Here is a 26,139-nt window from a genome sequence, read left to right as displayed (position 1 = left end):
GTTCCTCGAGGAGTTCGGGGGCGAACAGGCCTAATTTAGGATTCTGGAGATTGCGGTAGATTCGATCTCAAATTTCTTCGAGATACCCTCGATTATCGGAAGGTATTCTCTGGAATGTATCAACCTGAACCGCTTCCTTTGAGGCCGCTCCACCGAGGTAGGTGGGTATCGAGAACTCTTTTCTCAATCCTCGGGATCGATCCATAGTTTCATTTCACGGAACGGCCGGAAAAAGTGAAGAATTCCGTTCGCCATTCTTTAAGAGCGAATCCTCTGTTCGAGATGGGCGAATATCATTGCCTCTGACGGCTTCGGTAGAAAGGAAATTTCCAGGAACCGTTTTGATCCGATGGCATCGGGCGATTTAGAAGACTCATCGGAGCGAGCCCGGTGTGTGCTCCGTCCGTACGGTGTACATCGGTAATACACCGGTGTTTATCAACATCACTCTCTTAAGGCCGCATTATCCGCCTGGATCCATTCTCAGCCGGCATCGTGCATCCATCGGCCACCACCACGCATCGAGCCCCTAGATGTCGGAGCCAAAAGTCGGAATGGTAATGTGGGGATCGCTGTATCTGGGTCGCACCACCAGCAAAGATCATCGACATCATCGTATACTTCGCTCTCCCAACAACAGATTCCATTTGTGCAGAGTTTTACCCCGTGTTCTTTACGTACGCTTTCCCCATTGGCCAGCATACGTTGAATGTTACACGATCCTCGCCTCACAGACGAGCTCGGAGGAAGCGCAACGAACAATCGAGCGAGCCGGATTTCAGTTCGGAATACAGAAATCGCAAAAAAATCGTTCTGTTATCGTACTCCGTTGGCAGGAGTGGTACTCACAGCGGTATCCCACCTCTCGAGTGAGTTTTTGAATGTTCGACCATTCGGAGCCTGCGGCTCGCTTTGCCCCCGATGACACTTTGAAAAGCATCGCCCCATCATTCGGCGTAGCCTCCAGGAGAGTTCGAAGGATAGCTTGGAATCGCCCGCATTTCAAATCGAGATGCACTTCTGGTGAGCCCGGACTGGTTCAGAGAGTGTAGGTTTTCGATCTGAAGGTGCGTGACTGTCAGGAAAATGGTGAGAATGAATCGTCTCAATGAGATTGTGATGCGCCAGCAGCAGAAGCTCGATATCCATCACGAGCTGATGCTCACGAAAGAAAAACGTTTGGAGGTTCTCCGAGACGCGGGAAAACTCCATGCTGTCGAGGCGAAAGTCCGTTCCCTGAAGGCTCATCGGGAACAAGTTGAAGAGCAGGAGAACAAGAATGCCATGCTGAGAGTTGAGCTCGACCAGCTTGCCGGAATATTCCGACAAAAACAGACGGACTTCAATGCACTCGTGCAGAGGGTCGATATTCTAGCAACTCAGCTGGACGAGCTTGAACGTAGCGCAGGTTACGTACAACAACTGAAAGACAGACTCGACAAAAAGAAGGCAACTAATGAATATTTCGAGGGCAGCCCCCAAGGAGGTCAGCCCCTCAAATACAGGAATACGCTCCCTCCAAACAGCAAGATAAACCGTCCCTTCACGGCGGCGTCCGCGGCCCTGTCGGCGGCTGTTTCCGGTACACAAGCGAAAGCCGAAAGCGAACTACGAGATGACGGCGGGACGAAACCAGTGAAAGATAAGAAATCAAACCGTAGAGTCAGTTTCGACCCGCTGGCTCTGCTCCTGGACGCTGCTCTCGAGGGAGAATTGGATCTCGTGGCGAAAATCGTCGAAACCATCCCCGATCCGGATCAGGGCAACGACGAAGGAATCACCGCACTCCACAACGCCATCTGCGCAAATCACGAGGATGTCGTGCTCTACCTCATCGAAGCGGGTTGCGATGTGAACGCTCAAGACGCCGACGGATGGACCCCGTTGCACTGTGCAGCATCCTGCAATAACGTCCGCATAGCACGGGCTCTCATCGAAGGCGGAGCTTGCGTATTCGCCATGACCTATGGCGAAAAGGACATACCATTGGAGAAGTGTGAGAAGAATGAAGAGGGCTACCAAGAATGTTTCGAGTACCTCGTCGGCGTACAAAACAGGCTCGATGGAAAGGTGCACGCGATGTTCGGATACGATAAGGAAAATGAAGACGAACTGACTTTCGATCGTGATGAGATTTTAACTGTTATACGCCAGGGTGATGGCAAAGAGAAAGAATGGTATTGGTGTAGGAAATCCAACGGTGAAGAGGGCTATGTCGCTCGGAACTTGTTAGCGGCCTTCCCTAGGAAGAAACAAAAGAAACCCCGTTCCGTACAGGATGATCATAACAATAACAACCGATCCTCACAGATGCAGCAAGCAAGCTCGACATGAAGAGTTATCTGTCCGATGAGGCTCCGATATGCATCTACTCAGCCGTTCCCTGGTTCTTTTATCGCAGTCTCATGAAATGAAACAGCTCATCTCATAAGATTTTTCTGCTCTGCGGTCCCTGTATTGAGTGAGGAACTTGATAGTCCCCAACAAAGTCAGTTTATAGCTGTTATCACTTCACAAGCAGTTGAAAGCCATGATATAAACAAGGCTCATTCGCGGAAAATCACATTCATGTTTGATCGATGAATAATCAGCTCTGTGGAATGGACTCGCCCTCCGAATGATCGGAAAGTCTCCGACCCGCGTCGAAGTCAGTGATAAACAGCGCAGGTCATTGGGCTCTACGATGTTACGTTCTCAAACCTGTATAGGAAAAAAGCCATCTGGCCCGATAAGTCTACTGTAATATTGTGTAGATTTCCTCTGAGGAGTCGTCCTCCCTTCTTCGAATCATACTTTGAGGGAGCGCATGTGTAAATAAAATATGGGATATATTCATTAATCTCTATTGTGTCGTCGGTCATAGGGCGGTGAGAGCGAGCATCATCGATGGACAGCAGAAGCATGATCTCCTTCCGAGAAACCGCCTATTCTGTAGTGTCTGGATCGATCCCGAAAATGTCTTCCCCGTTTAGTCCATTGTCGAAGATTTAGAGTCAGGGCCCTTCGTTCCCCCCTCCAACAACATTTCGCTCTCGGAATCTATCCCTCCTACGGTGTTCTATCCCTCCCACATGGTTTCTTAAACTCCCAGCTTATCTTTCGAATGTCTATTCATGGGAGAGAGAGTGAATCAGCACGATAATCGTTTCAATTCTCTTCGTTTTTATTCCATCGCATTGACTAAGCTCTCGTCGTATCGCGTCGAACGAAAGCTGTATCAGGATCAGTGTGTATAAGTCCGCAGATGATGGAAATGTATATCAGACCCCGCCAATTTGTACACAATGAGTCGTATGTCTCTGACAATGATGAGTCGAATCTCTTCCAAGCTTGAGTTCGCTCCAAACTCGAGAAGCAAAGAGTCTCTCTCCCGTTTCAAAACCTCTAATTGATGGAGAGAGGGAGCTCATCGAAAGTGAGCTCAATTGAAAGAATCATCACAACCGACGTAGGAGACTCCAATTACGCGGACATTCGATTCGAGCGATCATTTTGAGCCAGATTCGGGGCTGGGTCCTGGGCGACATGAGAATTAGCGCGAGCAGAGCATCGATACTGCCTAACGCGACTGGCATCGAGCCAGAAATCTCCTCGGATAAGGAGTCGAAGAGCACCGGATAATGGACCCTCTGTTTGCTTCTGCGGACTCGAATAGGGTTCTACGCAATGTGAGGAGATGCGAGTGATGTCCAATACACCGCGAAGGTCTCTGGGTGAGGAATTAATGGGAGACCGGTTCCGATTGATTCGAACTATCTAGCGCCGGCGACAAGGATGGCCGACTGACGACCTCAATTTGAGCCCCGAGGCATATGTAGGTTCCTTCGCCATCTCGATCGCGCTCGCCGTCTCGTCTGCCATCGAAGACAACCCTCCGACTGGATGTGTGATCGAGTCAAGAGTACCTCCCGATGTACTTTTGAGCACGATGCACGTTCACTGGAAAACTCAACCTACACTCGAGATCATGGTCTGGAAAACGGAGTTCAACCAAGTCGGGTCTTTTTGAGTGTTCCTATTGGAGTCACTCCCGAAAAGGTTTTGGGCATAGGATCTAAATTTCGCCATCTGTCCAGGGGTGAATTGCTGAGCTAAAAGCTCACTATCGTCTGCAGATCCGAAGTGCATGATATTCGCTGAGATCCACGGCAAGTATTTCGCCACCTTTGTGTAGACTCCCGGATACTTGCGTCGTCCGCAGCCTAAGCCCCAGGAAACGATTCCACTCACATGGAACTTATCAAGATCCTCAACGACGGCAGGACCCCCAGAATCGCCTTGGCAAGAGTCTCGTCCTCCCTCCACCGTCTTAGCGCAGAACATCGTCGAATTGTCGAAAAGGGACGGATAGATAGACTTGCATTCTGAATCAGAGATCACGGGCACCTGCAAATCAAGGCATTCTCCACTTAAACCAGCGTGACTCCATGGCCAGCGTGACTCTATCCATGGATTATGAGCGAAGGGGAGGCGGGGGGAGTCCAAGAATTCACGGAAAAATCACCGTAGTGTATAGGAGCTGCGACGAGAGCTCTCCTTGTTCCGTTGTGGTTCCGAAGCCTGACACCGAGAGAAGCTTTATCGCCGACTGATCCCAATTTTCTGTCGAAGGTAGACAGGCAGGCGATGTTGAGGGATCGAAGAAGAAGGAGGAATTCACTTGGACTAGAGCGACATCGTGCTTGAGCGACATCACATTAGATTTCCAACTCGGATGAACGATGAATCTTTTCACCTGCAAGAACCCTCTACGGATGACTCTCCAGACAGAGACATGTTTGAGCACAAGCTGAAGATTTTCTCACCCTTCGGACTTGCACGCGGGGGAGGGAGCCTACATCTTCTTTCCGAAGAGCTCCGGTCACAAGCTGGAATGTTTTCGGATTCATGTCCGCGATGCAGTGAGCAGCCGTCAGGACGAAGTTTGGCGCGACTACTGCTCCCCCGCAGATAACTCGACGATTCCTTGAAACGGGAAATTCTGTATTTTCCTCATTCCCTTCGATACGATGGCATGTGAACATGAACTGCGAAATTTCACTGAGCTGACACATCTGAGAATCTACGGTATCTCCACCACTGCTTCGATACACGGAGGGGGCCTAGAGAATCGTATGAGCGACAGACCTTCCCAGCATCACTTGCCAAGGGAATTGGCCCTCCTCAGCGGGCATCCCTCCAACGATGCGCCCGGTCCGATGTCGAGACGCAGCCTTCCCACAAGAAATTGTAGAAGACGGAACGATATACAAGCTCACAATCAACAACGCCGCGGAAATTCTCTTGTCTTTCATTCCCATCGTTGCGAGCCTCCGAAAGAATAATCTCCTTCCTGGAACTGTGACTTATATATTGAAGAGCAATATGCGGGATGGCTCGAGAGGCCACGGTCAAAGAATGTCAACATCCGTCTAAAATTCAGGTGAACTGCAGTTTACGCGGGCAAGCAATGTCATGTGGGTCAATACCATCGGATCGGAAGGTCGAATGGAATATGCGACCGAACTTCCTCTAACGAATACTCTCAGTGGTCGGTACTATGCTCGGGACACCAACGCTCCCGTCCTGCCTTCAGTGAATGGCGGATCCAATGCCGAAGAGAGCCTCCAATAGCGAGACTTCCGGCAAGATCTATCAAAGGAACGATTTGACGTTTACGTACGACGGATATCCAGCACTTCCTTTCCTAGAGAGACCTTGACTCCGGAGCATCCCTCGGAGGAGACCATAGTCAGAGGTGAAAATTTCCTCGGCAGGAAGCGGCCACAATCGCGGGGAGGACACGGAGAAAAACTTGAGGGCCACCGGTCTTACAAATGTTCTGCCCATCGCATATGGGCAGTGGGAATGTGAGAGAGTCGGGGCACAATACAGCTTATAGTTCCCGAGGGTTCCCATGGAAAATGTAGGTCCCTGCGGATTCCTGGCGACGCTGTGTTTCGTTTTGCATATAATTCGGCGCACCGATCTCGATATGCTCTGTCTGGTGATTGGCTGACCCTAGGCTGGATTTAGTGCAAGCATCAGCTCGGTCACTCGAGAGGGAGAAAAGGGCGATTCGTTGACTGAATCCAACATGAGAGAAAATTCGTCCTCATTTGACCGAATCCCGGAGCCAGGGTTTCCATTCGGGACAGCCCGGGGAAAGCTTCCGGTCGGGAGGAAATTCGGTGAGACTTGCCGGGAAGCCTGTAACGCAAAGGGTGGGTCATGACACCCGTGGGGAAAATTCATGAACCCGATCCAGAGATCCAGATTAGTCTGACAATCAAGAGGAGAAGAATACCGTGACAAGGCTCGAGCTCGAGAATTTCATCAAAGCTATCATGATTTGAAATGGCTGGGGGACGACTGAGTCATTTGCAATAACAGATCATTCGGAGTCATTCTCCTTGAATGTTTCCAACGATGTAATGCTCTGTGTCCGAGGAACTCTGATCGGCGGATCTTTTTGCATAGAACACCTCTACGGGGATGCTCGATTCAAGGTGGCGTCAAGTTTTTCGCGGGACTCGTGTTATGCTCATCGTCTCTGGGATCCGATTGGGTTCGTCGTCAACCGAGAATGTATGTAGAGCGCCTCCGGCTTGCACGTGTCTCATTGTCAGATACCTCCGCGACTCCTGAAGGCAGACGACAACGATCGTTCGCAATAAATATCGCCTCCGAAAAGATCTCTGTCTGAATCTTGTGCAAGGAGCCGAGTCGCGGCCGTCACGGAAAGCTCACCCGGCAGAATCAGAACCCTCGGGGCTGTTAGGTTTGGAACGCTCGAGACCATTCCCCGCTCTGAGATTGCACCTCTAGCCGAGGATCTCGGAGGCTCCTGCTGATCACCGCAAGAGAATCGTTCCCTCGGTGGAGTATGGTCACGTTCCTCTACCAGGTATCAGGATATATCGCATCGATCATCGCTGCCGGAAGTACCTATCCCAATGTCTAGATAAGCGAATACCAGTGGAGCGCTTCATTCTTCCGAAAGCGATCGGTCGATCGAATGGCGGATGTATGACTTCCGAGAAAAGGAGCGCGCAACGGAGGAATGAATCGATTCCGGACATGGACAGATGAGTTGGTATTTTCGCTGGCACTGATCCGATGAATGAAGACTAGTGATGATGCGTCGCCGACTTCGCTCTCTGCTTTATTCTTCGATCTCTCTGTTCCTTCCCAATAATTCTTTCATCTATACGCTCCCTGTCGTTCTTGCTGCACCTCCAACGCGGGCTCGAAATCAAGGTATTCGCGATGCTATGGGAAAAGACGAATGAGATTGGCTCATGGAGGGAAGGATTGGCTCTGGAAGCGATAATTCATCTTTTAGTAGTGACGGTTCTACTAGTACTGGCGACCGAGTGCCAGTCTGCTCGATTCCGTCGACGACATCGACATGGTCACAAGTTGCGAGAACATTGTTCCAGTAGGGCAGTGTTTCCACGGTATAGCTTCACGATGTCCTCGGGAGGATAGCCGCCTCCTTCATCCATTCCCTTGGGGATTTCTGTCATGACACGCTATCCGCTTTGTTTGGAGCTCGGTGATCTTGAGCAAACTGGGCAAGCATAGGAGATGACAGTCAGTGTAGCAGCAAGCCTTATACAGAGGAGAAGACGATTCGAATCGTGAGATCACGCTCTCAGTCGAGAGGTTCCGAGGTGCAGTCGAGTTCCCTGTGGTGCTTGTTTCAAAGATTTCCTCCCTGTCACAAAATCTCCCCTCACCGCTCAGCCATTTGTGCTCTGTCCGAATCGTCCCCATGAATGTTTATGGTTTCCCTGATCCAGGGTAGGAAACTTTGTATTTTCGTGTAGACACCTGGTGTATCGTTCCTCGCACAGCCACGACCCCACGACACGAGACCTACTAACACGGAAGCACCGCGATTGACGTCGAAGGTGACAGCGGCAGCCCCAGAATCACCTTGGCAAGCATCTTTGTTATCGCTCAGGGCACAGAACATGCTCCGACTTGAGAACGCATAGGGGAATCTTTTTTTGCATCTTTCATCGGACGCCGTTTCGAGAACGACACTGTGAAGAATATTCGGTTGCCGATATCCCTCTCGGAGCCGACCCCAACCAGAAACTAGAATACTGTCCACTTTGAGGGTGGCATCGGAATCAGGGAGACACAGCGGTGATGTAAGAGCATCGAAACGGAAAGATTCGTTCACTCTCAAGAGAGCAATGTCGTTCTCCCAAACGCCGTACCGCCAGGAGGGATGAAGGATTTTCTTCACTATAGATCGAAACTGTCCCGCCTCCCTGACGTCAATTATGCCGGCTGATATTTCATATAGCGCTTCCTTACGGAAACAATGAGCCGTGGTCACCACGAAGTTCGGCGATAAAACCGCTCCCCCGCAAAACTGCTGATAGTCTCTCCTGACGGCCACTTGCCATGGAATTTGGCCTCTGGCCACGGGTGATCCTCCAACGATTCGAGATCGCCGTCGGTAGTTCTCTAGCCTGTCCACAGTAGAAGATGAATTTCCGAAGCTTCGACCACAAGGGACCACCGATGACGATGACAAACGACCGTGAGTGCAGAGAACACAAATTAGAAACCCGATTAGGAGATACATCATTAGCAAACCAGATACCGATGGGAAACGAATGAACGGAGCGAAGCGCCCAGCCGACAACTTCAACACGAGATCGATCCATATTTCTGTAAAACTTTTCGGGAGAGAAGCATCCGCGCTATCGGCGATAGCACGTGATACGATCTCCTTCGGATTTCCATGACACCGCGACATTGGATGCCTGCTATTACCATGAACATGAATATCCAAGGGCGGCTCGCCAGTCCGTTGCGATAGACCTCGATTGCGCGCACTGCGAACTTGGTCTGCTCCGCAGTCATTCGCTATGACCCTCGCTCTGGCAACGAGGAAGCTTTCGCAGGGACGTGCTGATAAGGAAGTGCTTTTGAGAACCGAGGATCCCCTCCAATATTGTAGAAAGGATCGCTCAGAAGGAGGAGCTTCATGGAGCCGCAGCCACATACCTCTGGGGAGTCCGCGGTTTCTCGCAGGGGCCAACTAGAACTCATAATCAGATCCGTGGCTTCATCATTGAAGCGAAACCTCCGCGATGGATTCGGGCTGCGGTTTGAGCCCACATTAGTTCAGGAGTTGTGGTCACCCCTAGGCTTTGCGAAGGCAGTTATCAACCGCAATTGCGGTTCCCCTCCTACATGGGATTCTATGGGGGAAAGCGAATGAGCGCAGTCACTGACCGCGCCGGTCTCCCATGAAATATGCGTTTTTTTGCAAAGCCAAGTCACCCCTGGTAGCATCCGGGCAAACCAAGCGGCTCTCGTTCCCATAGGGCTGTGCGAGCCCGGCTTCAGCCTCCAAGCTATGAGCTCATGAAGTCCCGGTTCCCGATTCTCACCCGATAGAGACCTACAGAAGTGGACCCACCTGGAGAATCTTCAGAAGGAGTCCTCTATCTTGATGATCATAATAAATAATAATAAATGGTCAATCTCAACTCAAAACTTTCGGCGGGAACACTGATGAGGCTGAAAGAATGATTATGAATGGAAATTACGATAGATAGCTTCGGGGTCACTCATAGAAACATAGCAACAAATGCTTCATTTATTCATGACAATCAGTAACATCTGTAAAATCTTCATCTTGTTGGGGCAATCGCTTCGAACAGACGAATCTGTGCGCACTCTCAGCTCCTATCGGAGCCAACTCCGATGGTCAAACAGCTGAGCGGACCAAACACGGACAATCATTCTGTGCTGGTCTCCTCTGAAGGCAGCCCGAGGCCGAAGCTATGAAGAACTTCGGTTGAGCGTTTATTCCCAGTCAGGCATCTGACGATTCCACGCTATGCGGTGAAAGCGTTCTTCTCCGAGCTCAAATATCACTATCAATGGCTATCATTGACGAGAACTCTGAAAGTTCCGTCCACTTGCACGAGCTCTCTCGGCGCTCCAAATTGGACAATTTTCCCCGAACTCATGACAGCTACCAAATCGCAAGTTTCCAATACGGTCTGCACGCGGTGAGCGACCCAAATTACGGTTGTGCCGTGGAGAGCGTTCGAGTCCAAGGTCCTTTGGATCATCTTTTCGGTTTGCATATCCACTCCAGAAGTCGCCTCATCAAGACATAGTATTCTAGACTTCCTCAAGATGGCCCGCGCCATGCAAATGAGTTGCTTCTGTCCACAACTCAAGTTCGCTCCCTTCTCCTCGAGTTTGAAACCGTCGAGACCACCGCTGTGTTGCACAACTGAATTCATCGAGCAAACGCTGAGCGCAGTCCATAAATCGTGATCGGTATGGACTTTCATAGGGTCCAAATTGTCTCGAAGGCTCCCCAAAAACACGAAGGGTTCCTGTGGTATACAAGCTAGTTTCTCGCGAACCAGATGCGAAGGCACTTCGGAGATGTCCACCCCATCGATGAAGATCGATCCGGATTTCATCGGACGCAGTTTCAACAAGGCTTGCAACAGGCTCGATTTGCCAGCGCCCGTCCGACCGACGATGCCCAGTTTTTGACCAGATGGCACTTCGAACGAAACTCCTTTGAGGACTTCTGGCCCAGAGCTCGAATAGCTGGAAGAGCAAGAGGGAAATCATCGGTAGGCAGAATGGGGAAGCGGTAGACAGAACCACCAGAAGGACTGGGGGTTCTGAGAGCTTGAGGAAAAGTCCACTTCACTCAGAAACCCCCTCTCCCTTCTGGAGGATGATCGAATGTAGTGGCGAAAACCTTGTAGATGAGGGAACTTCACGGTATCTATGACCTCCAATATTCAGCGGAGCTTAGGAGTCTCCTACGGAGATTCCCCCCTACCTGAGCGTCACGTTGCTGAATTTGAGCCAGCCCAAATGAGGCCAACCAAAAGGCGGTTGACTCCCCACGGATACATCATCGAATGTAGTTCCACCCCCTCGATCGAGATCAGGCTGTAAATCTTTTCCAGTGACGTACTCTTCAGCACGTTCTACAGAAACCATCTCCCGCTCAGTTTCGGCAAAGGCTGTCACGACTCCCGAAAGGAGGGATGTGATCGACAGTACATTGGACAGGACGAGACCCACGATAGCTGGATTCACGCCTGGAACAGGGATTCTAATGAGGATCTCCTCTTCTTGCCGAACGGAGAGTTTCCGCGAAACAGGAAATCATGACGAGGATCAAGCAGCTCCTTTCCTCACCCCGGATCTCCCCCGTTGACGTATCCACCCTGTGATGCTCAATGACCGAGAGGAACGACACCCCTGAGGTGAGAGCTACGCCGATCATCTGGAGTCGCAGGCCGAGCCATTGGGATGCTGCCACCGAAGAGAACTGGCACTGATTGTTCGTATTCATCCTGGAATCGGAGTCCATCAATCGGAAGTCCCGGCGCGGGCGATTCCGCCGCAGAACGAGAGCAAACCAGATGGTCGTCATGCTCACAAAGTGAACCGACCTGGTGAATAAATCGTGAAGGAAACGTGGTACAGCAGTGAAAGCCCTTATCACAACGGCTCCGGAGAAAGATTCGGACAGATGGGAGTACAGGGGGGACATCGTGACCGAGGAGAGGCGTTTCAGCTCGCGTGACGTCCATCGATAGTATCTGTAATTGAGACCCTCTTAGGCTCGCTCAACGGAAACTTGCCGGGTCGCGAAGAGCCAACCAGGTTTACTTATAAGCTCTAGGAAGCATTCCGAGTGAACTCGCCTCTGGACTGATGCGTATCCCATCGTCAGCGGTACGAGAAGGAGGAGGATCCAAGGCAATCCATAGCAAGTGATGAAGACCGTTCCCGCAAGGGAGAACGCTTGTGCGAAGAGGATGTTGGCTGAAATAATCGTTTCTCAGTTGCCTTCGCTCGACAGGTCATGCTGCTCAGTCTGGGGCTAGGTACCCATTTCTGCTCTGCTCCGCGGCTCATAGGGCGTATCAAAATTATCTGGAAATCCTAGCGTGGAGGCTCGGGAAATCAGGGCTGTTCCCTGATTTTGACCGCGAACGTAGATCTTCGAGCCGAGGAAGAACTGTCTGTGGCATGGGAATCAGAGCTCATCGAACCAGATCCGAGGATATCAGGGACGGCGCCTGCCGAGCCTCCGGTGGCTCCCGGAGCATCGATTTTCTAGAGAATCAAACTCTGAGCCCTCCTTCATTCCCCTCAAGCAAGGGCGATTCCTCCATCATAGGTTCCGAGAAGTCGACTCACGGATGCTATGATTCGATCGCCACCGGCGGCGTCAGCACCATCACTGACGGGATCGGAGCGATGTATCCAAGTTCCTCGGATATTCGCTTCCGAGCTCGGCCTAGAACGGAGCGGCGCGAACTCCGAGAGAGCTCCATGGCTGTCCCCTGCTGTTTCGCGTCTTTTCGTCATCTATGACGTCAGAATCAGGGGTGAGCGGAAGGGAATGTTCGCATCTCCAGCCTCTTGAGGGGGAATTCTCAATCTCGTCCAGGGACGTTTCGGAATTTCATTGAATCAGTATCATTAAGAATGGCGAGACGATAAGGAGGGGATTCCGAACCATTCCGCGACTCGCGAGCCAACATGATTCGATACCTCGGCTGCCAGACACTGACTTGCTACTCACAGGCCCCTCGGGTAATCACGGAGTATGCATGTGCCAAGGTAGGGAGTATGAAAATTAGGGCAACGATTACGACGAGCTCGAGTTGTCCGTGATTGGACTCATTGTCACTCACCGATGAATGGCAGCGAATCATCGATTGTGTAGACATCTGTTGATAACCGATTGAGAATTTGTCCCAGCGGGGTTTTCTCGAAGAACGGAAGCGAGGCTGACAGGACACGATCGAGTAGGGCGTTATGGATCCTTATTGCACCTGCAGACGGAGCAGATGGCTACAGACGGCTCTCCTTGTATTTAGCCGCCCATCGGGAGCCATGATCCATGACAGAAATTGAAAAGAGAAAACAAACCTCTCAAGCCAGCACGAGCGAATAGAAACGCTCGCATCAGTGTGAGACCGCTGTTGACTAGAGCCAAAGTGATGTAAATCGCGAAGAAGTTGCCCATGAGCGCTCCCAGTGAACTTTCCGAGCTTAACGACGTTCCCGAGGATCCAGATATCGAAACGAAGTACGCGAGCCACGCGTCAATCGATGTTCGAGAAATTTGCATCAGAGCTATGGACAATATGGTCACGAATGACACCATTACGCCGATCGATTTGATGTAAAATCGCAGTGTGTTGGAAGAAATGGTCCCTCTCTGCCTCGGCTCCTCTTCAAAGTCAAGGCTTCCACTATTCGGGACCTCGGCGTCTTGATGAACGAGAGAAGTGTATTTTTTCTCCCTCGTCTCTGGGAGCCTTGGTATCAGATCCTCCGGGTTCCCGTAGGCTCCACAGATGCCGTTCTTCAAGTTGAGTACCGCCGTGCAGCCGTCCAAAAATCTGACATGATGCGTAGCGAGAATCCGTGTTGTTCCCGCCAACAATCCGCAAATGCACTCGGTGTACACTTTGTTGGCTACCTGAACGTCCAGACTCGAGAAAGGGTCATCGAGGAGCACTAAAATCGTTTTCTCCGGATTTATCAGGGCACAATAAGTTGCTCGCGCCAGAGCGAGTCTCGTACGCTGACCCCCGCTCAGACGGGAGCCATCTTCACCAACGTCGGTCAGATCCTTGCTCGGAAAACTCTGAAAAACGGATTTCCTCTGATATCTGACGGCGACCCCAGCTATCGGACGGCTCCAGGCGGTCAGTCATGGTGGTCCATTTTTCCAACTTACGTTTAGATCCTCCTCTAGTGCACAAGCCTCCAGCACTCGATTGTAGACAGCGGAGTCGAAGATTTGACCGAATGTTATGTTTTGACGGATAGAGGCTTTTTGAAGCCAGACATTCTGAGCGACTAGAGCCACGATCCGGTTCCAGTGAGAGAACTCGATGCTCCCTTGCTCCCGCTTCATGTCACCGATTATGGCAGATAACAAACTGCTTTTCCCTGAGCCGACTTCCCCGAATACACCGAGAAATTCACCCTGGAAATGAAGCCTGGCCCTCTCAGAACGGAGTTCCGGGGAACGACTCATCGCAAAGTCCCTTTCCTCGAACTTCAGAGACCCTCGAGCCCCCGAGGCTCATTCTGGGTGACATCGTCACCACAGCAAGCGCGCAGTCAATTTAGCTTTTCTTACCGTCCGCAAGGCGAAAGTCAGAGGACCTAACTTGAAAGAGTCGTTTTCGGCTGTCTCATCAGAATAACCATGATGGACGAAAATCGCATCGGTGAACCGCAAAACGATGCTGTTGTCTCCAACAGTCTGAGTATAGTAGCTTCCCGGCTGGAAATCGTCCATTTTCATGAGTTTCTGCATTCGGTTCAATGAGACCTGTAATTCGAAATTCATGACTGGAGATTTTTCAAAAAACGATCCCAGCCCCGCAAAAGACTCCCGGACTTCTCACGAGCGAGATATCTCACCTTGGCTTCCACAATCCCATTCAAAACCCATGGGAAGGCATTCAATGGCATTATCAGCAAATTGAATAGAGCAAGCGTTGTGAACACTTTCGCAGCGTTCAGTTCGCTGGGATTTCCTTCGATCAAGCCCCAAGTGACGAATGTTAAGACGGCGACCAGAACCGGCGTTGTAGCCCAGAAGAAAACGCACCAAGCATCCAGATACTTCCGACCTCTCAGATGGCGAACTTCATCGATCCGGGCGGAAATTATTTTATCCTGCGATAAGCGGAACAGAGTTCAGATAAAGTGATCTATCGCGCGCTTCCAGGTCAGCCTATGCTTTCGTTTCGTGCGATGCAGCATCAGAACTCACTTGGAAAAGTTTCGCCCAGCAGTGCATCTTGATGGGTACTATACCTCTCAGTACTTCTCGGACGAGTGATATCCTACGATCTTTGGCCTCCATCATTCTCTCCGACAGAAAACCGATGCGATTGGCCAAATATTTGTTAACGGGAATGAGAATCAGAACAAAGATCAGCCCAGCCACCGAGGCCAGACCCATTTGATCGTATAACATGTATAAGGTGACGACGATTTGGAGCGGCAGGCTCCAAAACATATGGAACGAAGCGCAGAAATTCGTCACACGGTCAGCATCCGTAGTCATGAGATTCAGAGCTTTGCCGGAGAGGAATTCGCGTCCCTGAAGACCGACTCGGAGGCTCTTCTCGTAAATGGCACAGATCAAGGTGGTTTTCAGCTTGAGTTTGATTTTTTCCAGGTTGTAATTGAAGTGAGTATTGAGCAATGCGTTGAGTAGGGCCGTCCCAGCTGCAAGCCATCGTGTCCGGAGTCTCAAAATGAAGGCATTCGATTTCCTCATGAAGACTTGGAAATGCGTCCCCAAGCAGAAGATGCAGAGAAGACTTACATAATATGGAGGCGTACACGTAGGCGTCGAGTTGAGCGGGTACGTCGGCGTTATCTTGGAAACAGGTGACAAGTTTGTGCAAGAGGATCGGTCCCGCAAAGGTGCACACGTCGCACATAAGCTTTATTATCCCCAAGAAGTAGAAGGGCAATCCGAGAAGATGGTGCAGCGTTAATACAAGAGAGCGGTGCTGTCCCCGCGTTTGAGCATACCTGAGGAATAGCTAGTTTGCGCAACGATTCGGTGCCTCAGTCGCGGTCAATTTAAAATATGTACAATAGCTTTCGGATATAATAGAGTCAACATAGGATAATCGTGGATTTCCCCGAGACAGCCGCGCAGGCATCGAGACGAGTCTTACTTGAAAGCTAGTTCCTCTGAGTACAAGCCCTTCGGTAGATCATGAAGATCATATGGTTGATTCAAAGAGCCACAGAATCCTCTGCGCATCATCCGTCCGACCCACCAGAAGCTGATCAGTGAGAGCAGATTCGCGTGTTCTTCGGCCTGACCGAGAGCTCCCATTTCCTCTTCCAACATGGCGAACCGCACATAACTGGAGAACAATTGTCCGAAGGGGGAAAACGTTGGGAACGATGGGACTGACTTCGGATACATTCCATTCGGGAGACTTGAAATCTCGAAAACGATCCTCGGTGTGATTTTCTCGAAGCATATATTCTACGTACCCATCGGATAGCGACGAAGAAAGTACATTCGCCATCGACAATGAAGGCGAGGGCACACTCGTCCATGGCCTGATGGTCAGACAGCTGTATATGAGCAGCAGAACAGTTGTGAAGAGACTGCAGTACAGCTCAACATAATAGGATATTGGATCCCCGTAGCTCAAGGCCTGCGAATAATAATCATCAGGATTCATATGGAGGGGGATTTTTATCTATCGTACAATGAGCCGATTCCCGTACCGCGGTTTCATTCAAGAGCGAGTAACTCCTCAGCGCCGAGGTCATCAGACAGAGAGCTGAGGCGAAGGTAACGTGGAGCTCTGCTTTTCGCTTGTGCTGAAGATAGTAGGCCAGATGATACGCCCAGCAGAGAATACTCAAACTGACGCTCACATACCGGAGAGCATGGAGCTCGTGACCTACGGGATATCGATGTCAGGATGGAAGTTAGCAGAGTTTTGCTATGGCCGAAGTCTACGACAAGTGCCGGATCCCTCCCCATCTCCACCTGCTCACCCTGTAGTAGTTGCACAACCATTAAGTATATTACAGGGAGCGCCATAAGGATGGATACAATTATTCTCCGCGACCGAAGACGCCAATTTCGCGGTAGTCGGTAGAAGTCTGAGTTACTCTTCTCGCCCATACTGTACGCCGTGCACGCGGCATGCGCGTACATCGCCACGGAGATGCAGAGGTCCGTGAAACATGGAGAAGCGGTGCCGTGGCGGAATAGTTGCAGAGAACCAGATTCTGAAACATCCTCGCGAGGACAGATCAGCTTCCAGACCGTCATCGCTGAAATCTGAGCGGAATTTGATCGTAGTCTCTTATATCGAATATATCTGTTCCAGAGTTTGTTGAGCGCGGTTTGTGGCGTTGCTCCGGATCTCGGATACTTCTACGAAAGCTCTTCGCGCTCGATTCAGCCGGCGCACCATATAAGTTCGGGGGGAAGACTAATCGGCATCATTGTCCGCGGTCGCTGAGGGCAGTGAGAATTCGAAAAAAATCATCACAAGGTCCAGCCGGAAATATTCTCTCAATTAGTCAGAATCGACTATCTAATCCGCTATAGTCGCCGTCACAACGCAGCTCCGATCGGTCCTCATTTTTTTTGTTTTTGGAGAACGGGACTCACGGGAGAAGTCGAACCGAATCCGGCTGTCAGAGAAACCACATATGTTTCGTTGAGAGTTCCTCAGCTCGTCGCCTTGAAATTCCGAGTGTGCCAGGGAATTCCGAGCTCTTGAGCTGTCACAAGATTGTCATCTTTCGGGAATACCCGTGAGAAGGAGCGTAGGTCAGACTTCCTCACAGGTCCACCGCTCACGCATGTTTCTCCAGGTATTGGGACCGAGAACAATTTTATTCGGAGACACTGGCGACTGATTCGAACGCACTTTGGAGAAAGTTTCCCATCGGCTTGAAATGAGCGGCCCGAGCAGAAACAGCTGAGAGCGCAGAGCCCTTTACCGCTCGAGAGCTAGAATCTACCGCGTGACGCGATTCGAAAATCGTCAGCCGCGCCAGCGATTCAGCAGGCGTAAAATGAGTGAGCTCCGGATGAGTATCGGAGGGTTACGCGAATTCTTAAGTAGTATTTCTGGTCAGGAGAGATTGTGTGGCCCCATTCCGCGACACCAGAGCTGGAGAAACGGCGAGCTTTGAAGTTACAAAAATTCAGTCGAGCCAAGGCGAAATCATGGAACTTCAGGCACTTCCGGAAAGTCCCCCGAAGGAAAGCGACCTGAGCCGCGACTGATCGAGATGGAGTCTCGCAAGCAGGCATCCTCCTCGCTAGTCTGACACTTCGGGAGACGCTGCAATGATCTCGCTCTGGATGCGCATCTCTCGAGCGCGTCAATGAGCGCTCAATGAACGGAACGAGTCTCGGTCGAGTTTACTCGATCGCGCTTCTCATTCTACAGACGAAATATTCTAGAAGACAGATTCCGGGACGCATTGGAATACTTATGCCTTGCGCCCGACTCGTGAAGTTCAGCTCGTACGGGAGTGTTTCTTGAGCTACGTCAGAGCCAACGATCGAGCGTCGACTCTTGGGGAGAGAAAAACGAGGGAGAAACCTATCGCGGCATCGCGTGGTGACGAGGAGTGCGAAACACCGTTTTCTCGATTCTCATTCCCCCCGACTGATTTAAGGGTCATTCGAGCGTCACATGTCACAAGCGAGGTCCCCCGAATGGTTTCATTGAGCTTCGGTTTCTTCGGTCCACCGGTTGTGGGGCCCGGAGAACCGCTGATTTTTCGGGTTGAGCTTCAATGCCTCAGTCGAACTTCAAACAGCATTCTTCTTTTATTCAGGTACATCGCTTAGAATCGATACATTACCAAAAATTGCACCACTTCATTAACACGAAATCTCCGGTCAATGCCTCATCTTCGCGTGCGGACTAGTTTTTTTTCGAAATAAAATAAGCCAGAGACTCAGTGAATGTTTGAAGAGCCTTGGGGATCCCGTTGGACATCACCGATAGAGCGGCCGCTTCGGGAATGTAGTTCGATGCCGTCAATGACTCTGATATCGATCCAGACATGCTCTGGAAATCGTCGCGCTCGAGTAGTCGATCTATGAGAGATGCATAGTGCGGCGTGGAGATCATGGATGCACTGAGATTCAGCTCCAGAATACGGTCTTTCACGGGTTCGGACATCTCCTGTAAGTTTGCGAGCGTTCCGACTTGACACTGAGCCACGATAATGGGGAAAGCGGCAATGAGTACTATCGGCTGTAATATCTCCGCGGGACATTAGATTTACCTCCGAGTCCGCCTCATTGAGAGCTTTCTGGTGGAGCTGAGGATGATCGCTCTCCAGCAGGAACAACAGGCGATCTTGGTGCGTTATCAAGGGAGTCCATGATTCCAATACCTCCGTGCATTCTTCCAGGGTGAGATCGGGGTGCTGACGATGGATAGACAGCAACTTCGATGCAGTCACCGTTTTCAGCTCCGACATTTTTATCAGGATTCGATACCAAGGCGAAGGTCTGAAATCGTTACCGAATACAGAAAGAGCGCGATTTCGCGGGAGCTATTCTTTTGAGGAGGAACCATCCTGGAATGAAGTCGTTGTTTGGATGAGCTCACCTGATTTCGAGAGGCGGCCACGAGGACAAGAGCTTGCAGAGAGTGTCGTATTGCTCCTCATCGGATGAGGCGTCGAGCAAATTGGTAAAAACGTTCTCCCGACCCTGGGGAGTTTCGGTGTCCGATTGCGCCACGGTGACGTCGGGCCAAGTTTCTTGAAGGAGCGCCATAGTTTCGAGGTGGAGGAGTAGAGCTTCATCTTCATCGCCAACAGCCCATGAATTGTCTTTGAGTGAGCGCAGGACGGCGAGGCGTACCGAGAGGGCTAATTCTTTGTCTAGACAGAAATTCCGTATCGATTCGACAACAGCCCGATCGAAATCGGCTCTGTTGCCTGTGATTTTTCTGCTCGTGTTGAGCAATCGTTTCAAGACAGTGATGGGTTTCCTCGTCCGAAACGCCAGGGGTATGTCTTCGTCATCTTCGAATCCACGCTGCGGAGCATGTCGACCACCTTTCTCTTCTTTTCTCAACCTCTCCAATGTCACCACAGTCGCTCCATGAAAGATATCCACAGGTCTATAGTTGACTTCGGACGCAGGGCAGATGGACAGAAGGCTCTCCAGAAGCGCAGGATCGCACTCGGAGAGAGTGCAGTCCGTCAGAAGATTCAGCAACTGCCGGATAATCGAGCTTAGCTTACTGAGGCTGTCACCTCTCACTCTCAATCGGTCGATTGAGCCGGATCATCCGGTCGGGAAAAAATATAGGGGTCGTCCACACACCTGATCTCTCTCGCCGGCAGTCATCTCGAACATCTCGACATAGCCTTCCAGGGCAGGATTCTGACTGCAGTCGAGCATTTCTTCTACGAAACCGTCCTCTATTTTCTGCAGATGGTGCATGTACCCGAGTAATTTGTGTTGGAGATCCTGCCACGTGAAGGGTGGGTCAGACGTATTCGGTTTCCTGGGTAGCTTTGCTTTTTGTTTTGCAAAAACCACGAAAATTTTCAAGAACTCCAGCCGATGCACTCGGTCCAACTGCAAAGGAAATATTCTCGAGATGAGCGAGTCAAATGGCGGAATTTCATCTGTTCCTCTTTCAATAATCATAGAGGGCGGATTGCGTTCTTTCGCGAGGCTGATTATGAGGCGTACCTTGCTGCTTGCGATCAAGGGGTCGAAACAAACATCTTTGACGAAGTCAATGACGTCGTTCGGGGATAGATATCCAATATATTTAAGATGTTCCTTGAATAGGTCTTTCATCCTCTCTTTGGGGTAGCTTCCGGCTGCCACGAATTCATTTTTCAAGAAGACCTGGATAATCGTCGATCTACTGATGGCTTTGAGGATTGATTTGAATCGACCGCATATCTTCGCTATGGTGTCGATGTTTTCTATGTCGACTATGTCTGTGAGAGATTTCCGCTGTTCGGTAGCTTCGGAGGAGATCAGCCGCTTGAAGTCGACACCTGCGTGCGGATGCATCAATTCTGTTAGCTGTAGTTCGACGCACGAGGACGCGTTGGAAATAGAAAATTAGTTTCGGATTCTGTGAAATCAAATGGTTGGAGAAGCAGAAAAACCTACCGTCGAGATGTTCATCTACCTCTTTCAGCAGGGCGAGGTAAGCTTCTGTTTCCTTCTTCTCCGACGCGCTCGCTGAACATTTCAGCATGATTTCGTAATAAACGGCAATGTGATCGTAATTGGTTCCAATCAGTATCGGGTAGACTCTCTGTCTCAACGAGATCTTCAACGCGTCCTTCTCTTCCATGAGGATATCCAGAATGCTCTCTTGCTGCAAGCGGTCCTCAATCGCTGAAGCGTGCGTAGAATTAATGAACATGTGCTCGAGATGACCGAAACAAACTTCAAACTGCGAGACGTCGTAGTGTCTTGCGAGATTCAAGGCCACCCGGAGAGTTTGCAAATCTTCACAAAACGCCATTCCGAGTATTGTTTCTCGTTTATAAACCTCGTCGTGTCCGAAACGGCTGACATCAACAGTTCCACCGCTCTGTCTCTGCACAAGCTGAGCTCGATAGAGATCTAACTTCAGTTGAGCGAATCTGACGACCAGCTTCCGTAGGTCCTCCGACTGGGGACAAGAAGATGTCGCCGACGAGACACGCGAAATCACTTCGTCTCTTGACATTCGCGCGAGCATTTCTGCATCGAGAGAGTTCGTGTCGTCCCCGACGGCCAGAACGGCTATTGCGAAAAAATAGGCGGCGAGCTGGAGGCAATTCTCCGTGTAAGGAAGATCCTCTAAGAACATCTTCTCAGGTTTCTTCAGATCCTTCAATTGCAACAGGGTGCAGATCGCCAGGAGCACGTCGTCCATCATGTATTGTTGCGACAGAGTCAGGAGCATATCATCGTTGATCGCTTCGGCAGACCTCGTTTCGTTCACTCGGTCACTCACTGACGCATATTTAAGCACAGTCCCGATTTCTGGGAGTTCAGCAAGTTCCGTCTGGAACGATTCGAAGTTCAATTCGAATCTAGACTCGAGGATGGGATCGCCCCAGAGGGTGGAATAGAACGGCGAAAAGCTCAACGTGGTCATCGAGTATCTGAAATTGAACAGAAAAACTCACAGAACAATGGAAAAGGATCCGCCCACCCTCTCCGGGCAAGAACTCCGATACGTGTGTTGCCGGGGGAAAAGGTTCGCTTTCCATAGACCGAAATCTGCTTACCTCTCGTCCTCGTCTTCATTGACGGACACTTCTTTGCGGTATGAGTTACTGATGGTCAGACCTCTCACTGTCTCGGTGACGCTACCGAGCCATTTGTCAGGCTTAATGATACTCCGTACCAGGCTCGTGGCATCAGACAGAGGGCTTTCCTGCCTGTGGGAGAATTTCTGCTCCAATCGGCCATAGTATTCCTAGAAGACGATCAAGAATCATCATTAAAAAATAACTATGCGATAAGCTGCGAATCGTCACCCGGTCAAATCACTAATTCAAAGCGGAAACGATAAGCTCCGGTGCGGGAAATAATTCTCCCTCTACGCCAACCCGTAAGTCTCGATGAACGCAAGAATCTGCACTAACCTGAAGCTCGGCTTTGTTCAACTCATTCAGTAGAGTCTTCAGATGAGCGGCAGGCGCATGCGCCACGCAAAAAGCCAAAAGTTTCTTCCGCTGCGGGAAATCTTTGAAGTCTTCGCATGACCCAAGATGAGCGCAAGCCTTCCAACCTGGAAGGTGGGCAAAACTCATTTGCCTTCATGCATTTGCAAAATGATCGCTCTGGAGACAGTGGGATGGGCTCATGCTCATGTTGGTATATGGATCGCATTCGCATCACACAGGGTCACTCGTCACACGACACATCAATACATGATACGATCAAGCTGCGGATTGAGGGTGAATCGAGATCGCTGGGCGCTCTCATGGATCGAGGATACGGGGTCGGACGGGTTCACTCCACCATCAGCGCCGTGACCGCTAAACTTCTGGCCGATAATAATGGATGGAATCACCAATTCCAATGCGTTCGGGATGTTACACGAACTTTGCCGCGTCGCGTCGTAGAGCGGGTTCCATCAGACAGACGATTCGTCCTCCTCAATAATTATTGAGGAGATTATAATCTTCGTCTCGCTCGGTTTCTCGGACCCCACCGTCAGCTCGACCTCATTAACGTAAGTCGCGAGAGCTTGTAAGGTGCAGAGCGAATCGTACGAGGAAGCACTGAAGCCTGAAGTCTGCAGGCCCGCTGTCGTGGGCTTGACCATGAGGCTCGACAGGAAGGATCTCGTTGCCCTCATTCTGTTTGCGAAGAGTGCTGTTGTGTATGAACACCTCTTCGATCGGCCTCGGATGATTCATTCAAGTGACTCCCGGTGCTTCGGACGCCACCGGGTGCACGGTCTACGGGACTCGCCGACAAGACAACTCCTCATTCCATCAATCCTCCCGAGCCTCTTCCAGCGAGCGCAAGTGAGTGAGTGAGCATCATTGAGCGAGAACTCGGCTCTTATTACCTGTTACGTGATTCCCCTTCAGTATTCGCTGACAAAGATCAAGGGCGACACGATAGTCCCGTTCTTCCAAGGCGATTCCAGCAATAGACGACAGAATAAGTCCCTCGTGAGTCGCGTTCTCTTCATAAAGCCCGAGATACTGAGCAAGCTGGCGAATCTGTGAGAGAGAGATGATCGTCTCACTCACAATTGCGGCTAGCGATGAGCAGACTTCCGTTTCTCTCATTTCCATTCGAAGTCCCTCACCTTGTTGAAGCTTTTGTAGTTGGTTCGGTTGGCGACCAGAACCTCCCTCATGATCGCGAGCTTGTCTCGGGACCTCACTGGGGTAGAAAATCTAGATTATCTCTCGACCTGGGCCGTTCAAAGAAGGAAGATGTGGTTGCTCTTTCGAGACGTACCGTGAACAGGAAGCATTTGGACACCGAATTTGTTGAGTAGGGGTAAACTCTCGATAAGATTGAGCTCTCTGCGCTTATCCTCGCATTCGGCGTCCTCAATGAGCGCCAAACAGCTTCGAGCGAAGCTGACGCATGGATCCGAATATGATGTTGCGGAATCCAAGTATTTCCTGGCGGCTCCGATGACGAGTCTGAGGGATTTCTCTTCATCGAGTCGGTGTGGGAAGACGACATCATTGGGACAAGTTTTCAGGCTCAGCATGTAGCCGGTTATCTTGATATTGTCGCGGTTCATCGAGCCTATGAGAGCGTCACACAGCAGCTGCGAATCGATAGATTTCCCGTCACAGTTCTGGAGCTTCCCGAACAGGGATGGTATTAAGTGAATCAGACGGGAAGCCTACCTCTGTGCATTCGTCAAGCTCCAGATCCATTTCCGGACGCACTTCGAGCAAGGCGACGGACGCTATCCGGGACCACTCTTCGCGAGACAGTTTCTCCTTTGTAAGCCGCAAGAATGTTTCCAAAAGGATTCTGTATGCCTTCTCGGGCTCTTTGCGGAGTTCCCTGACCTACCGGAGACGAAGTGTTCTTTGATGAGCTTAGTGAACGATTTTCCCCCCATTCGGATAGAGCGACCCGTTTCTGAGGACTGAAGGTCCCCAATGATTTCATCGAACTCACCTGCGACACGGTGAGTGCAGTCCCGTATTCTGAGAGGCATCTCGAGACCGCAAGACATTTTTTCAGCGACTCGAGTGTCTTAAACAATGTCTCGAGTCTAGGCGTTGTCGGGTGCCGTTCCGCCGGTAGTGTACTCAATAAGTCGTGTGCGTGTTTAGTCTGAGAGGGTGACTTGCTTGCTTCACAGCACGCTATGCAGAACTCGACTTGGTTTCCTAGATGTGAGAGGCACAGTCAGAGGGAGAGGCAGAAGCCTAAGAAACAATCACAGGGAGCTACCGCGGAAAACCGTCGCCATGCGGGATGGTTCTCACCGAGGTCGTCGATCGCATTGTCGTATTCCGTCCTCAGGATTTTCCAAACTTCGACGACCCGATCAAGGCGATCTTCAGCTTGTTCAGCGAAATATTTCTTCAAAAGTTCGAATCGAGTGCCCGGTGAAGATCGCTCGCACCTTTCGACGAAGGGCAAGAGCCATTGCCGAACACACGCGAGATAATTAGCGTCGGTCGCCTGTGAATTCGGGATAAGGCGAATTCGCTTTGATCCCTATACATTATGGCATTCGGTAGCTGTAACGAGTCGTGCTGCTTACGTTCGACATGATCAATTTGAGCTGCTCTTCGTAGGATTTCCCTTCGACAAGCTCCAGGCACACAGCGTCGAGATTGCACTCGAAACTTAAGACTCCCACGGTGATGAGATTGTCGTGCAATCTCATCAGTTGTGCGGCGAACTCTCCTTGAGGTCGGAGCTTCTGATAAGCGAGTCGGACGAGATCCAATGAGTTGTCCGTGAGGAAAGTACTGGCCTCGATTTCACGAATGCGACTGAGGTACCTGGGGAGAGCGTTTTTTTCGGTCTCGTGTTTTCTTCCGTATACCCAGGTAGCGTGTCCGACTTCTGCATGTTCAAGCTCCCTGTGGGCTCCCGAAATTACCACTTCATGACGAGTTCCTCGTCGAGAGGCTTCTCACTCCGCCATTCGGCACACTGTGGATTCATCTCGTAGAATTCCCGCTCTGCCACGCTCCATTGCTCAGCGAAAGGACTAGAAATTAGGGACGAATCATTTTTAGCCTCTATAATGCGACAGGAAACGCGTGGAGCATGGAGGCTCATCCCACCTAAGTCACTTACTGAATTTTCATCACATGCTCAGCCCAATCGACCGCCGTTCGGATGTGAGCGGCTTGCCAGTGCCGGATTTTGTGAGGAGGCTTCGAGCTCATGTACGGGAGAAGCTGGAATTCGTCAAGATAGCGTGTCAGAGATTATTCGCGTCCGCCATGAGTTCATGAAATTCTCGGAAAAAAAACTCCCGGGTGCTCCCACCTTCGCATAGCGATTCGGAGTGACCGATTCAGGAAACTGGTTCAGGATCGGCAGCCAGTGCTTCGACAGATCTTGGGTATGGAATGTGAGGAGCGCAACCACAGCTTCCGGCTTTGTTTTGCGCGCGAAATGAACTGCCGCCTCGAGCGGAGACTGTTGTCGGAACCATGCCATCTCAGCGGGATCGAACGCGTCAGTGAAGGACTGGGGAGCGCGAAGCGTACGTCATGTCATAATCGCGTCGAGACATTATTACAGGTCTGCTCAGATGGACAGCTTCTCACTCGTCAGACGGAATACCTCGTAGATTTGTAGGGCATCGAGATATCGTAGGAACTTCCGTCTGCATTCGATCATCCATTTCTGTTCAAGAGTCATTCGATCGAGGCTCATGTCTCTGACTAGCTTTTCTTGCAGATCCTGTTCTTCCGTGACGTCTTTAGGGATCTCCGACGCGTCGATCTTCAACACAGCGAACACGCTGGTCACACGGAGCCCGTACAGCAGCAATTCCCGAGTTGAGACCGCCTACCGGAGAGAAGCGGAAGTAGTCGTATCGACAGAAGATCTCGTAGGATTCATGTATCCAAGATCCAGTGAATTTCACC

The 26,139-nt window shown here is 50.7% G+C and overlaps 4 protein-coding genes across 4 annotated transcripts in view; 1 reads left to right on the top strand and 3 right to left on the bottom strand.

Moving 5' to 3' along the window:
• The first annotated feature begins 1,021 nt into the window (after window positions 1–1,021).
• On the top strand, window positions 1,022–2,827 carry ASPP (Ankyrin-repeat, SH3-domain, and Proline-rich-region containing Protein). Its single transcript, XM_003741157.3, has one exon. The coding sequence runs from the start codon at window positions 1,087–1,089 to the stop codon at window positions 2,332–2,334; it is 1,248 nt and encodes a 415-aa protein (XP_003741205.2). The 5' UTR covers window positions 1,022–1,086; the 3' UTR covers window positions 2,335–2,827.
• A 1,121-nt stretch (window positions 2,828–3,948) lies between these two features.
• Window positions 3,949–9,007, bottom strand: LOC100901343 (coagulation factor XI-like). Its single transcript, XM_018638636.1, has 5 exons — window positions 8,839–9,007; window positions 7,722–8,463; window positions 4,839–4,965; window positions 4,505–4,735; window positions 3,949–4,386 (listed from the first exon to the last, which is right to left on the bottom strand). Exons 1-5 carry the CDS (start codon window positions 9,005–9,007, stop codon window positions 3,949–3,951), a joined length of 1,707 nt encoding a protein of 568 aa, XP_018494152.1.
• Window positions 9,008–9,645: 638 nt separating this feature from the next.
• Window positions 9,646–16,852, bottom strand: LOC100901200 (multidrug resistance-associated protein 7). The gene is made up of 16 exons (XM_003741155.3): window positions 16,573–16,852; window positions 16,297–16,475; window positions 16,057–16,223; window positions 15,729–15,923; window positions 15,368–15,579; window positions 14,807–15,267; window positions 14,452–14,709; window positions 14,165–14,359; window positions 13,757–14,008; window positions 12,940–13,663; window positions 12,702–12,842; window positions 11,703–11,823; window positions 11,448–11,597; window positions 11,191–11,348; window positions 10,826–11,090; window positions 9,646–10,584 (listed from the first exon to the last, which is right to left on the bottom strand). Exons 1-16 carry the CDS (start codon window positions 16,850–16,852, stop codon window positions 9,891–9,893), a joined length of 4,452 nt encoding a protein of 1,483 aa, XP_003741203.2. The 3' UTR covers window positions 9,646–9,890.
• A 1,618-nt stretch (window positions 16,853–18,470) lies between these two features.
• Window positions 18,471–26,139, bottom strand: part of LOC100901061 (neuroblastoma-amplified sequence) — a 10,548-nt gene continuing 2,879 nt past the window's right edge. The window contains exons 11-30 of the mRNA XM_029110846.1: window position 26,139; window positions 25,832–26,059; window positions 25,532–25,735; window positions 25,351–25,440; window positions 25,137–25,276; window positions 24,792–25,035; window positions 24,511–24,709; window positions 24,197–24,411; window positions 23,917–24,084; window positions 23,513–23,834; window positions 23,358–23,434; window positions 23,112–23,268; window positions 22,177–22,322; window positions 21,817–22,007; window positions 20,702–21,690; window positions 20,267–20,583; window positions 19,892–20,149; window positions 19,167–19,783; window positions 18,838–19,066; window positions 18,471–18,734 (exon numbers count right to left, since the gene is read on the bottom strand). The exon at window position 26,139 is cut by the window's right edge and continues 197 nt beyond it. Of these exons, the coding sequence (XP_028966679.1) occupies window positions 18,471–18,734; window positions 18,838–19,066; window positions 19,167–19,783; window positions 19,892–20,149; window positions 20,267–20,583; window positions 20,702–21,690; window positions 21,817–22,007; window positions 22,177–22,322; window positions 23,112–23,268; window positions 23,358–23,434; window positions 23,513–23,834; window positions 23,917–24,084; window positions 24,197–24,411; window positions 24,511–24,709; window positions 24,792–25,035; window positions 25,137–25,276; window positions 25,351–25,440; window positions 25,532–25,735; window positions 25,832–26,059; window position 26,139 (5,056 nt within the window). The remainder of the gene's footprint in view (window positions 18,735–18,837; window positions 19,067–19,166; window positions 19,784–19,891; window positions 20,150–20,266; window positions 20,584–20,701; window positions 21,691–21,816; window positions 22,008–22,176; window positions 22,323–23,111; window positions 23,269–23,357; window positions 23,435–23,512; window positions 23,835–23,916; window positions 24,085–24,196; window positions 24,412–24,510; window positions 24,710–24,791; window positions 25,036–25,136; window positions 25,277–25,350; window positions 25,441–25,531; window positions 25,736–25,831; window positions 26,060–26,138) is intronic.

This window comes from Galendromus occidentalis, unplaced genomic scaffold (genome assembly GCF_000255335.2).
Source record: "Galendromus occidentalis unplaced genomic scaffold, Mocc_1.1 scf7180000077121, whole genome shotgun sequence".
Taxonomy (NCBI): Eukaryota; Metazoa; Arthropoda; class Arachnida; order Mesostigmata; family Phytoseiidae; genus Galendromus; species Galendromus occidentalis.
The sequence above is the reverse complement of the archived record's forward strand: the minus strand, read 5'-3'. Positions and strand labels throughout refer to the sequence as shown.

Bases quoted from the DNA above. Each gene is read 5' to 3' on its own strand.
- ASPP (XM_003741157.3), top strand. From the start codon at position 1,087: ATGGTGAGAATGAATCGTCTCAATGAGATTGTGATGCGCCAGCAGCAG.
- LOC100901343 (XM_018638636.1), bottom strand. From the start codon at position 9,007: ATGTGGCTGCGGCTCCATGAAGCTCCTCCTTCTGAGCGATCCTTTCTA. The intron at 8,464-8,838 runs GTGCGCGCAATC...TGGACAGGCTAG, and splicing joins CGGAGCAGACCAAGTTCGCA to AGAACTACCGACGGCGATCT. The intron at 4,387-4,504 runs GTGATTTTTCCG...CTTGATTTGCAG, and splicing joins CGCAGCTCCTATACACTACG to GTGCCCGTGATCTCTGATTC.
- LOC100901200 (XM_003741155.3), bottom strand. From the start codon at position 16,852: ATGACGGTCTGGAAGCTGATCTGTCCTCGCGAGGATGTTTCAGAATCT. The intron at 15,268-15,367 runs GTAAGTCTTCTC...GATGGCTTGCAG, and splicing joins CGTGTACGCCTCCATATTAT to CTGGGACGGCCCTACTCAAC. The intron at 13,664-13,756 runs GTAAGTTGGAAA...TCCGTTTTTCAG, and splicing joins CACTAGAGGAGGATCTAAAC to AGTTTTCCGAGCAAGGATCT.